The sequence below is a fragment of the Phalangium opilio genome, unplaced genomic scaffold, assembly GCF_054372755.1.
Source record: "Phalangium opilio isolate 3A_F unplaced genomic scaffold, DU_Popi_V2 ptg000056l_1, whole genome shotgun sequence".
Lineage (NCBI taxonomy): Eukaryota > Metazoa > Arthropoda > Arachnida > Opiliones > Phalangiidae > Phalangium > Phalangium opilio.
In genome coordinates, this window is record NW_028324175.1 from 6,233,338 (window position 1) to 6,247,662 (window position 14,325).

The 14,325-nt window shown below is 37.9% G+C and overlaps 1 protein-coding gene across 1 annotated transcript; it reads right to left on the reverse strand.

Moving 5' to 3' along the window:
* Positions 1-1,263: 1,263 nt before the first annotated feature.
* Positions 1,264-2,439, reverse strand: LOC149668257 (steroid 17-alpha-hydroxylase/17,20 lyase-like). Its single transcript, XM_089841264.1, has 2 exons — positions 2,325-2,439; positions 1,264-1,739 (listed from the first exon to the last, which is right to left on the reverse strand). The coding sequence occupies exons 1-2, from the start codon at positions 2,437-2,439 to the stop codon at positions 1,264-1,266; spliced, it is 591 nt and encodes a 196-aa protein (XP_089697390.1).
* Between the last annotated feature and the right edge of the window lie 11,886 nt (positions 2,440-14,325).

Consider the following 14,325-nt stretch of genomic DNA (forward strand, 5'->3'; position numbering starts at 1 on the left):
GGTTCCTTTCGGAATTTTTCGCCCACCGAGTGAAGTGTCGACGTTAGCAGCGTGAGGAAGTTCAATAACGTTTGCAAAATACGTTCCATAAATAAAGTAAGTTTTCGTATTTATTTCAGTAATTATTGCTTTGAGATTTTATCTTTGCTATAAAAACAGGTCTTGAGAGAGAGCGTGAACGTTGTTTTGATCTTGAGAGAATGAACGTTATTCTTTTCGCGCTCGAGGAAGGATTGTTTTCAAGGTCCTTACTATACGTCAGATTTAAACTACAATCAGGCACAAATAGAAATAATATAAAGTAGTAAACTTTAAGGTCTCGTTTCACTGGTCGAAAAATCTGCGTTCTACTTTAATATTATCATAAGTTTATCATGCCTCTAAGTACACAAATATGGGTTACAACTGGGCATCTTCTGCAGGCTACTGTTACGTCAGAACTCGTATAGCGCTAAGATCCAAAGAGAGAAAATTTTGAAATTCCTGTCGCGGTGCAGTCACCAAACGGACGAGACGAATACTAAATGGCTCACATGAAAAAAATCATCCATTGGAATAAAGGAGATTTTTACGTTTCGTATAGGCAGGCATTGGGAGGGGGACGAATTTTACTTAAGCAACCCCCAAAATCCCACTCTCTCTCGTGAGATAGAGGCGGTTTCAGTACTGAAACATTTTAAAAGGGTTAAAAGAAATGCTAGACTAGGAAGTACAATTTTGTTTTGAAGTTGAGGTAATAAATGATACGGAGAGAGTATAGGGTTTCATTAAAGAGAGCCAGACAAACACTATTTCCATAGGAGTAGCAGCCATATCTCAACTTAGAGGCATGATAAACTTATGCTTTCTGATATCTGTATTCATCTTTGGTATAATTCGTAAATATTTTGATAAACCCTTTGCTTGTTGAATGATTCTCGTCGTTTTCGATAAAAAGGTGAAAGGTTCAAGAGCTTTTAGATAACAGCAACAGTGACGGATTTGATATGTTTAAAAGTGTATTCTAGGAGTCCCTTGTCGGGTTTAACATTATATATTACCATAACGTTGATAACTGAAAGACAGTTGCCTACTTAATTAGTTAGCCACGAGAAATCCACGAGCCACATTTTTATGAAAAAATGTTCCTTTAATCAGGCGATTACAAAAGGTCAGTAATATTAAACATTATACCATCAATATTCAGATAAAATACACCACCTTGAACTCTTGAATATTTGTAAGTAATTAGGGTAGTATCTAATTTAAAAGATGGAACTTGTTTTATCTAGGTAAGACATTAATCTCAAAATCCGCGGGCAAATTAAAGAAGGCGTTGTTTTCACTCTGCATTTTATTGGCGTTTCTGCTCGCCACAATGCGAACTTTGCGCGTGACATTTGCAATGATGAGAAATAGATCATTTCGAGCTAATTCCTCACCAATGCACATTCGCTTTCCTTCGCCGAATGGAAGATAACCGGGTATTTTCTTGGACGCGTAGTTACCATCCGAGTCCAAGAACCGTTCCGGCTTAAATTTCAACGGTTCTTCCCACAAATTCGGATCAAGGTGTGTAGCGGTAATATCGAAAAACACGATTGTCCCGTAGGGAATTTTCTTGCCGCCAATTGACGTGTTGACGTTGGTGTCGTGAGGAACGAGTACGAATAAGGGCGGTTTGTACCTCAAACATTCCGAGATGAAGGCCCAAGTGTAGGGACAATCTTTCCTGCGGTCCACGGTTGGTAAACCGGAACCTAATTGTAATTAAATTGCATTTCGGTATAGGTAATATCGGGATAAACATACAAACGACGTAGGTAATTCTAATGGTGCTTGTTCCGAGCTTAAAGGCCGACTTCCAGCGAAAAGGGCTCTAGCGAACTGACAACCGAGCATTGAGACTAACAGTGGAGCGACCGTGCCGATTTTCGAATCCCCGCTGGGCAAAAGTTGGAAGGCTTCTAGCTAACTGAAAACCGTGCAATATGGTTCTATCGAACTGAAGATACGCAATAGAGAATTTCCTTCCGAGGAAAACAAAATTCGAGAGGAAAAAAGATTAAAAGGATTTCTGTTGTTCATCTTCAGTTCTCTAGAACCACATTGCACGACTTTCATTTAGAGAGAACCCTTCCATCTTTTACCCCAGCGGGAATTCGAAAATCGGCACGGTCACTACATTGTTAGTCTCGATGCTCGGTTTTCAGTTCGCTAGAACCCTCTTCTTTGGAAGTTGGCCTTTAAGTTTCATCCTAACATAAGACCGTTAAGACGGGAGAGGAGAATAATTCCCCGCGACCCATCTATTGAATCCTACGCAATTAAGAAAATGTTTGTACCTTTGTTGTCGTCTATTTCTTCACGAATTTTTTCCTGAATTTCAGGAAAGGCAGCTAAAGCTTCGACTACCCACGTGATGGCAGTTGTAGTTGCGTCGGTACCAGCCGAAAACATAAGTATAGCGTTTAAGAGACAGCTATTTTAAATGGTCTATCGCGTTAAAAACAATGCCTTAACAATACCCAAAAAGAGGTCGCCTAATATTCCTTGCAAATGGCGATCAGTTAAGTAAATTTTGTTTTCAGATTCCTCGGATGCAGCTTCGAAACCAGAAGCGATCACGGAATCCGTGAAGTGACGTAATTCATCTAGAGTATATATATATTTAGAGTTATTACACGTAGATATAGATTTCTCTTAAAGGGAGGGTGAAGTGGAAAATCAAGTGATTTTTTATCAATTGTTCTACTAATTACAAGACCAGTCTGCATAGTGAAACATTCAGGAAATACTTCCGAATGATTTTAAAATTCAAATTAGGTTCCGATTTCGCCCTGCCTTCTTGTTAAAAAAATTCTCGTGGCACGTTCCGTGTCGAATGAAATTTATCAAGAGATTTGATAAAATTAGGCGCGCAACGTGACAATCGTGGCGCGAGACATGGAGCGTGCCACGAGAATTTTGTTAATAAAAAGGCAGGGCGTTACGCGATTGGTCGGAGGACTTTCTTTAAAATTATCCTTAAAATCTGAACCTAATTTGAATTTTAAAATCTTTCGGAAGTATTTCCTGAATGTTTCACTATGCAGACTGGTCTTATAATTTATAGAAATCCTTAAAATTTTGGTTGGGATTTCTAGGGTATTCTTTATGCTCTTGGGAGAGACTTAATTATTTAAAAAACGTACCGATTGAAAAATACGTTTAATTTGTTTTGTTTAATTATTTTAAAGTTTTTATAAGTATTTTTCTCCATTTGGGAGAGGGTTGAGAAATACTCGAGAGCGACTATCCTTTTCCGTTGACTCGTGTAAGTATTCTGATTTATTTTTCTAAAACATTTTACAATCTCGGTCCTGGGACCATACAAAAGGGTTGTTTTTTATAGCTAGAGAGCGTGGCCCAGGGGTTTACCAAGTGACGACCCATTTTTTTCGTGAAGTCGAAGATGTTTATCTCACACGTGCGGAGGATTTTTGGATGAAACTTTTCTCTATTATGAAAATTTTACGACTGACCCCTGAAATATCAACGATAATTTAAGGAAGACCCCTGTCACAACGGTAATATAAGCACCACCAGAAGTCCATTAAATTAGCCTAGGAAGTGAACAATTACAATGGCTGGTATAGCGCAAGGGGTGCTTATTTGCGAAAAAAAACGTCTCGCTATAAGAAAAATTCTCTCTCCTCTCCGCGCAGTCGCGAGTGACGTAGCTGGATCCCAACAGCCTTTCGGAAGTAGATTTTTGGGGGTATTACGCGGATTTCAAAAATGTCTGTCTTAGCAAAATGCGTGAAGTGGAATATTTTTCAATTGCATATTATAACGTAATACAAAGTTTCTATAAGAACCTTGGGTATAGCGTACGTCTCTGCTGGGATAAAAACTCCTTCTAACTCCATGGATAGGGGGTTAAATTTTTCCCCTTTCCTAACACAGTTAGAAATCTCGAGCTCTTCTCTAGAAAGTCTATCTTGACGTGAGCGGGGCGTGACTTCTTCAGCGCATGAACGCTGCATCTCTAAAGGGTAGCTTGTTTGCTTTATAAAAAATTAAAAAAAGGAACGGCCACGGTTGTTAAAGGGAGGGTGAAGTAGAAAATCAAGTGGTTTTTTAATCGATTCTTCTACTAATTATAAAAATGCAGGGGGTTACGCGATTGGTCGGACGTCCTTATTTAAAATTATCTTTTAAATCTGAACCTAATTTGAATTTTAAAATCATTCGGAGCTAGTATTTCCTGAATGTTTGACTATGCAGACTGGTCTTGTAAATAGTAGGGGAATCGATAAAAAAACCACTTGATTTTCTACTTCACCCTCCCTTTAAATACTTTTTTTCAATAGGTTCATAAAAAACTGAATGACCTTGACTGTTCCAAAATTCACACCACCATCCCTTCTCCTATTTTTAAGCGGGCTCGGTTTTACAGTGGAAGGGGGCGTTTTCGGCCAATAGTTTTTTATCTCTCGATAGGGCAAATTTTGGCGTACGAGTCGCACCTAAACCGGAGATCTGAGAAAAATTATCGCGAGGTGGCGAATGTGTCGCCCTTCTTCAGTATTGCTACACAAGATAGGGGAGTACCAAACCCCGCTTTTGGTTACTTCCTAGGCTAATTTAATGGACTTCTGGCACCACCTCGTACACATATATGGTAAAAATATTTTCCTTAACAAACTGGATATTTCCCCACATAAAATTTGACATGCATGGGCCTAGTTCATCTCGGAGGCTCCGGTAAGAATCGCGCCTGTAACGATGAATAAATAAATACCGTACCTAACAGCGGTGTGTCCAACCTTTCTGCAAACCTCCCATTGTTTCGAATTCCCATGAAACGATATTGCTACAGTGTGATACTTGTTGTGACGCACTTAATATGAAAATATGTAAACTCCTTTTAGCGAATATGAGTTGATCAGCACCGACAAATTATAGAGATGACGCGGGGAATTATTTTAAGGTCTCCGCGGCTTCAAGATCAAAGTTAGGGATATGGGCGGTACTTTAGTAAGCTCGCCACGCTTGGGCCATTTCAATAAAAGCAAAAGTTTATAAGATATGTTCTACAGTATAAGAAACGTGAGATAGATTTTCGTAAAGCCACGCCTGGTTTTGGCGCTGCCAAAGGTTTAGTACAGACTAAATAGGAAGATGGAGTGCAAAATTAGCCGAGTGCAGTCAATTCTCGCTTGTCGTTCTCGAACTAGCTCGAGCTGCAAGTCTCTAGCTTTACCAGAAGTAAGATGAGACTAGAAGTAAAGAGCTCTAGCATTGGTAGTAGATCCTGGCACTAGTGAACAAATTTGAGGATTTAATGCCGCTTCCATCGCGCCTACACTAGATAGAAAAAAATTGGTCGAGTTCCAAAAAATTTCCTACCCCTTCCCCTCAACCTAAAGCCGCGGAACACGGACGCGACTGCTTGAATCTAGTTCGGCCGTTTACCGCCACGAGCTTCTCACGTTTTGGAGGGAAAATTCAGAAACCGCTACCAGAGGGCCAACCGTTGGTGTGTTATCAAGAATATTCACTTTCGCCAAGTGAAGAATTTGGTTAGCTCAGTACTTCTAGTCTCATCTTACTTCTGATGACGAATTTTACATCACAAATAATTTCGAAAAGGTACAGACCAGGTCAATCTAATGATCCACGCTATTAATAGACGGTGAGGCTAAAAATAACTCACCCCTTCTTCCGCATTTCAAGGCATACCGGAAATAGTCGGCTTCTATTGTGTCTGTTTATGGAATGCAGCGTCCTTGTAAAACCCCCCTGAAGGTCGTTCCCCGAAATTCCAACCCGTCTATCACCAGAGGAATGCACGTAGTATCGGCTCTATCGCATCGGCTTCTTTTAAGTCAAGGAAGCCTTGCAGCTACCCGGAAGCGCCCATTCACGACTTCAAAGGGATCAAAGAAGCCGCGCATTCCCTTCTAACAAAAAGTTAGAAACCCCATGGAGAATACTTTTATCCGTATTTCTGTCTCAGTTGACCGCAAAACTCTATTTGAAGATAGGAAATTAGCCTTTCGCTTTAGAGACAAGTGTGTCGGGTCTTTTTCTAAATGCATACTCTATATATTTTTAATATAAATATAATATACGATACATTTTTGAATGTCTGACTGACTAATAATCAATGTGCAGCCCAAACCGCTGTACGTAGAAGGCTGAAGTTTTGCAGGTACGTTACTCTTAATTAAAGGTTTTTCGAATCCGCGGCCATCTTAAAAAATGACGGACAGAAATGTAAAATCACATTCTTGAGGGAAACGGTGGACCTTAGGGCAAAATTTCATAGAACATTTTCGACTACAAATCGCCCCATAATTTCTTACAAACCTTTGAGATGCGCCCAGAATAGTTTTGTGGGTTCGTAAAATGGCCATGGTTTAATTTTTGTAAACACGTACAGTATGCCAAGGACAAACTAACGAGCCATCGTGGCTAAATTAAGAAAGGAATTTCAATTATTAGGTATTAAGTCTTAATTAAATGAAACCATGAATTTAAAGGGACACTATTGGCAAAAATTAAGTATTTTTATTCTGATTCCTTATGTTAAAATATGCCGCCTTGAATTTTTTCAGATTTTTTGAAGCGCTATTTATAGTTTTAAACAATATTTGAAGTTTTGTATCCAAAACATGCATTTGAATTTTGATAAAGCGACCTACCGGCCAATCAGCGCCCGTGATTTATAAGAGTCAACCCCCAAAGGTTTTCTCGGGCGAGTCTCATTTGCGTCGTCTGCATTATGTTCAGAAATATGTATTCTACATTTTAGCACTCGAAAGAAATACGCGTTTTCGATCGTCTAACGATAAGCGGATTAGAAACTTTAGTAATTAGCAGGTTTATGCTTTTATACGTTTCACTTAAACTCAAATTACTCTCGTAATCTTATTATATTAAAATGTGGCGGGTCGTATTTTGTTGTATATCTTGAGTGTCTAGTTATTAGCCTTTGGAATGGGAAGATCTGTGCTCTTAGATTATTGTTACTATTATTTTTTGTGATCTTCGAGATGGAAAAAATTTAAAAACCCATCTTTTACACCTCAGCAGAGTCAAGCTGCAACACAATTACTATCCTCCTCAAACTTTAGCAGACGACGGGCCCCGCGGAGTCACTGGTAACGAGCGCACTCTGAAAAAATACTTATTTCCCGCCCTGCTTTTCCTGTTTGAAGCAGACAACATACCACTTAATATTTTCTAACCCTCACGGGATTGGCTGATTTGGCTCTATCCCTAAAGAGGTTTTTATTGGCCGGTAGGTACGTGTGCTAAAATCGAGACCCATTGCTAAGCCTAACAAATTTTAAAAAATTTAATTTTAATTGAAAAAATTGTTTGAAAAATCAGAAAAAAATTTGAGGCTTCATATTTAATTGAAACGAACCAGGAAAAAATAAAACATGGCACTAAGATTTTCAGCTGAGAGTCTCCCTTTAAGGTCAACTATACTTGTCAAATTAATAATGTTCACGTAAATTGGACCCGGGAATCGAACCCAGGTCGCTGGCGCAATAGGCAGACATTCTACCAACTGAACCACAGAGACTTGATAGAAACTCCGAGTTTTTTATTATTTATTTTTATCTCTAAAATGTCGGGGTGATGTGGGGTGGGGTACCTCTTAATCTGTGGGGTCGGATACTTTTGAATTTTTATCTGTGGGGTCGGATACTTATGAATTTGTATGTTTGGGGTTTTTATATTCATTTTCTTTTTATGTATGTGCTAATTAAATAGATAACGATTTTCCCCGTTTCCTACCGCGCTCCTCATGTGTTTCGTTCTCGTTCGGTAGCTATCGTCATCTATGTTATGTTTGACTGGAACGTTTTGGCGGTGAATTCAAATGTGGGTTTAGATAGAGCTAACATAGTGTTAAATGAGCGTTATGCGTTTGATCATTTTAGCATTGCTAAAGGTAATTCGAGGGGATAATCACTAAAATGCGTAATCACTATAACTAAACTTTCTCTTTCAAAGGTTTCTGGGCATAAGTCCTTGTTAGAAATTTATAAGATGCGATAAGTGTGCATCGGCATAAGTCTATGTTGTAAACTCATCGAGGGATTATCACTAAAAACTATCTGTTCTTCGATTCGCCGGAATATTAGAATTACAGCATAAGTAAATTTATACGGTTATAATTTAATCACTGTTTAGAGTAGGGAATTGAGGGGCTATTCACTCTGATTTTATGCACGGTAAATCATTTAAGCATTGAAAAAGATAGCACTATTCACTCATTAGGGTAAGGTATAGAGGGGTTATCCACTCATTAGGGTAGGGTATAGAGGGGCTATTCACTCGTACGATATGGCTACTATTACGAGCCCTTGGGCCGTCTTGTTATACAAATGTTCAGGGTTAAAAACGTTCAATAACGCTTTCAGGTCTAAAACAACACTATACTTTTTCACCCACCGATATAACCTTATAATAGTCAATATAATTATTAATAATTTTCAATCGTATCATCTAACTTTGGTTTCGTGGGCTTATACTTTTTAACGTGGGTTGAAGTATATAATTTTGGATAACAAGATCGTCAAGGCCGATATTTAAAGCCACATCGCATCCATACGCCATTCCTTAATCAATTTATTCGTATTAAAATCGACTCTCCCTAACGAATTTCCTTTTTAAGTCCGAAACAAAGTCCATCTAAAACACGGACATTTCCTCCATAAATCAATCCTTAACAACTGTTACTTGAAAAAGCGCTTCCCGTGCCTTCATCTTCCTTACTCTTATCCCCTCTATCTAAAGCATCTCTGTTTTTTGCCATCAGACATTTTTGTACACTAATATATTAGAAAAATTGGAATATATTTAAAATCAAACGTAAAAAAAAAACCAAAAGATAAAGATTAGAGTCTACTTGAAATGGGTTGGCAAGTTTTTGCCAGGGGTGGAAAAAACCGCGGTTTTAACCTGGTTAAAACCGGGTGGCAAAAACTAATTTTTCCGCGGTTTTTTCCGCGCGGTTTAAACCAGCTTAAAACCGGTGGCAAAAACTATTTTTTCCGCGGTTTTTTCCACTTTTTAAGATTTTTTTTCCTTAATTCTATGCAAAGTATTTGACTAATTATTCGTTAAATATTCGCGAACAACTTGAAACTAAATTAATATCAGCTATCATTATGCCTTCAATTTACTAGCATTGGGTACAAGTGCCTCTACTCTCTAGCGTTAGAAAATTCGGGTCTTTTTCCACACACTTCTTATTGGCCATGTAACCAACCAAATATAGTTACATGTTATAGCTCAGCCTCGATAGAAATAATGTTTTCTTCTGTCTTTCATTAATGGAAAACTTTGAAATAGGTTAATGAATGAAACCGCTTCTACTTTTGTTTTGCTGACAAATGCTCATAGAAAGACACCTGGCAAATTTGAATACTAAAAATTTAATTCAGCAATAACCATCTCAAATTTAAAAATTAAAAATACTATTGTTAATTTTCTAACATAACATTAACAAACATCACGAAAATGCACTTAAAACTCGCTAGTTTACCACTTTGCAACCATGAATTTAGTTTTTGCCGGTTTTTTCCACGTGTCCTGGCAAAAACTAGTTTTGTCCGGGTTTTTGCCAACCCTGACTTGAATTTTTTCTGAACTCCACTCCGTTCAACACAAACAAATACAAAAATTAGGTTAAACTAATTTAGTTTTAAGATTAGAAAAATTGGAATATTTAAAATCAAACGTAAAAAGCGCGTAAAAAATCAAGCTTCTCTCGCAAAATTTCACTCGTGGTATGCAAAATTGTAAGCTATTTCAGAGAAAGTAAGTAAATAAATAATAAAAAGGGGGAAAATCCAATGAAGTAAGTCGTACACTAATGAATATAGAAATAAATACTTCAACAATATACTGATGAAGTTGAGAGGAATGGCAAATCACGGCTATTCCATATTCATCGGGTATATGAGATATATGAATAACCTAAGGACACAATGAGATTTCGAATCTCGTAGCCAAATGTATGAAAAATTCCCCAAGTATATACACTCATGAATATAGCAACAAATATTTAAATAAGGTACTGAAGTTCTAAACAAGTCGAAAGCAATGACAAATCACGGTTATCCATATTCATTGGATTTATGACTAACCTAAGTACACAATCTACGCGGCGGAATGCATGAAAAATTCCCCAACCCCAGAGAAAGTTTACTGTGGATGTTTCTGAGTCATAGAACGATTTCCCTGCTTGAAGCAATAAAGACTGCTTTTTTCTTTCACTCTTTATTTTGGGCACAAAAAAATGGAAGCAATGTACCATATACTTATGATACTGCATGTAAAATACGATGTGGCTAAATATACTATGTAAACTTATACCATATACTTTTGATACCGAATGTAAACTTATATACCATATACTTATGATACCGAATGTAAACTTATATACCATATACTTATGATACCGAATGTAAACTTATATACCATATACTTATGATACCGAATATAAACTTATACCATATACTTATGATACCGAATATAAACTTATACCATATACTTATGATACCGAACGTAAACTTATACCATATACTTATGATACCGAACGTAAACTTCTACCATATACTTATGATACCGAACGTAAACTTGTACCATATACTTATGATACCGAACGTAAACTTCTACCATATACTTATGATACCGAATGTAAACTTCTACCATATACTTATGATACCGAATGTAAACTTCTACCATATACTTATGATACCGAATGTAAACTTCTACCATATACTTATGATACCGAACGTAAACTTCTACCATATACTTATGATACCGAACGTAAACTTCTACCATATACTTATGATACCGAACCTAAACTTCTACCATATACTTATGATACCGAACCTAAACTTCTACCATATACTTATGATACCGAACCTAAACTTCTACCATATACTTATGATACCGAACCTAAACTTCTACCATATACTTATGATACCGAATGTAAACTTCTACCATATACTTATGATACCGAATGTAAACTTCTACCATATACTTATGATACCGAATGTAAACTTCTACCATATACTTATGATACCGAATGTAAACTTCTACCATATACTTATGATACCGAAAAGTGTTGCCACTTATCATTTTTGGGAATTGAGATAACCGATACTGAAAAAGTTCAGCCAGGGATAAATTTAATTTTAGAAGTTGGAATGGAGAACAGAGTAATCTGGGCACGCGTCAAAGTCCCGGACCCCCTTACGGGACAGGGGGGCGGGTATGAAAGAAGAGGCGGGTCATAGCGACAGAGGTAATAAAGAATTACGTATTTTTCGCCGTCCCCGTCAGCAACGTCTTCAAAACGTAGTTTAAGTGAACCAATAAGATAATTTAAACTTTTGGTTACGTGTTGGAGGGAGGGGCTTTTTACTGGGCTATGAGTCGGACTGAAGTAAATACTAACCGTTCCCCATTCCTACTTCTAAAATTAAATCTATCCCTGATCGAAACAAGTGTGTGATTTTTAGAATAAAGCTGGTAATTTTGGCAAGAAAGATGGCCTAAATAAGAACTGTTTCTCTGGACCCTGAGTGTTATCTCGTTCATATAAATTAACGAACGCAACCTGAGGAATATGATTTTCAAATCAAGAGACGAGAATCTTACATGGAAGAGCGCTTCCGTCCATTGAACTTTTTCGTATTCAACCCAGTAACACGTGTCCTTTAAATAGACTCCTTTGTCGCAAACGGAAGGCATGTCATTTCCGTCGTATCGTGATGTTCTACATTCTACGTGGATGAAAGGTTTCCTCGCATCTTCATTGGCAGGTACTTCGCAAAAGAATGGGACTATTAGGCGTGTCGCAATTCGCGTCAATCAATTCAACTTCTCCATCACCGCGCATTGCCGCGCAATTTTCAGCCCGCCCTCCGTTAAAACGACCCTTATACCATAGTTTTCCCAATTGATCCGACGTAACCTCTGATTCGTCAAGGTATCGCCACTCACCTTCCTCGTCTAAGTCGCTCGCTCCCATAATAAAACGCTTAAAGGAATAGCGCTTCTTTCCGACTAATTTCTTGAGACCCTTTAGAATCTCCGGCGTGTTTATTTTAGCTGAGCGAGATTTACTATTCCTCCTGACGCATTGCGCATCGGCCCTAAACCAGTTCAACATACTAGTTTCGAGCCAGTAACATTTCCTGTATACACGGACGCCGTTCTCGCAAAGTGTTTTGGATGAATAGCTACAAGAAGAGTCAACGTTGTTTCCTCTCTCGCACTCAAATTTCAAGGGTAATGGTTCAACGTTGTTAACCTTGGATATAACGGAACCAAATAAAACTATTCTGTTCGGAAAACACTCCTCTGCGCTTTAGTGATTATTTGCAACAGTTATACGTAAAAATTATTTTCATGAGGTCACTATCTTCATGATTTCAACAAACACATGATGATGACAAAGTTTTGGAGGGGCTTGGGCCCCACGGGCCTATAGAACTCTACGCCAATGTAACTTGCGGTAAAAGTTGTCGGCCACTACGAAGTTAACGCATGTTTTTCTCGAAGTTTGTGGCGTTGGATCCGTAAAGGCGCTGGGCCATTGGACGAGGTTCGGAGGGCATTCCTTAGCTATGACATTGGGTGCCGCTAGGACATTCGGAGCTTGGTATATTCCGTCCGACCATAACCAAGTCTTCAAATTACCACGATTTAAGTAAGAACAGGTAACCTGCGTACCATTGGGGTACGTGGCGTTTCCTGTTTTCACTTCGTCACCTAAAGCCTGGTTTTCACTGGCCCAAAACGCAGGAAAAACCGCGTTCTGCGCCGTTTTTTCAGAGGTAACTTGCCGCAAAATTTTGCCTTTTCTGGGCGGCAAGGAATCGACGAATGCGTGGCGTCATAGGCTTGGTTTTGATCAGCTCGCGAGAGGTTTATTTTCGACGCCATTTTTTTTAATTGAAGGCGTTTGTGTGGTCGAGTTAATTTTAAAAAAATGTATAGTTAACGATTTGTTAAAGGACTTTGGCTTAGTTGTTATTTATATGATAAAAAAGATCGTTTTTACAAAGACAATAAATTCTAAGAAAATTGATAGGTCGCTATTGGTGCATTTTCGACATAACTGGTAAGCCTTGGTCTCTACGAGCTCTCACTCTTTCATGATATTACAAGTTTTAGTGAAAACGTTTTGTCGCCGTGTTTTTAAGGAATTTTCCGCAAAATTTTGCGGATTATTTTTTTACTGTTCCGTGAAATTTTCGGCAGTGAAAACCAGGCTTAAGGCCCTCATGAGTTTTAACGTCTGGTCCGAACGGCCCAAGGATAGGGAGGAACCCAATGAAGTGCAGGGGTTGAAGGCCTCCACTTTTTTCTGTCATTAATCAAACTGTTGTGATGCCCGTCAAAGTATAGCGAAAACCATTTTGGCAAAACAAAAGGCCCTTTGAACAGAAATTCAAAAAATACATTGGGGGAAAGAGAAAAAACTGTTATAAGCAAATTTAAAAGGTATCTTCTTTATTAGCTTCGAGAATTCTATACTGAAATTTTTTACAACGAATGATTAACACGGGAAATTTATATAATGCGCGTATTTTGGTTTCATTATTTAGATTTCTTGCGTGATGATAACCAGAAGATGTTTTCTATTGACAATTTCCCTGGAGTAATATTATAGGATTAAAAATTAACGTTGCCTTATAAGTGCTTTAAAATACAGCTACGTCTCCTTCAGTATAGTGCTCCTAAAAAATAGGTAGGGTGTTCGGCTGTTCGCTTTTTAAATCTTTCATTTTAAATTGATGTCTAAAAAATATTAGACCTCCTAATCTATCGCAATGTTTTAACCATTTGGTTTTCAGTCGGCTAGCTGGAGGCTAATTTCCAGCTTTGCGTTTAAAATTTAACCTGGATATATATTGGACTTCAACATATAACAGCAAGTTAAATGATCATTTTCACGCCTTTAAAGTTAATCTTATGATATTTATTAGTAACAACAACGTGATCTTCACTATTGGTTAACGTGAATAAGACGGTGCTTAGAGGTGACATGGTATGGGTATTTTACACGTTCATAATTAGGTTAACCGTACACCGCTTCTAGACATGTCAATCACGGGTTTAGGGTACCTGAGAATCGTTGGGTACACGTTCTATCCACGTAAATTGCACGTTACGAACACTAAATTACCTTTCATTATTTTCACGTTAATTTTCAGTGCAAATATTGTTTACATATTTAATAAAAACAACGTGATCTTCACTGTTGGTTAACGTGAATAAGACGGTGTTTAGAGGTGACATGGATTGGGTGTTTTACAC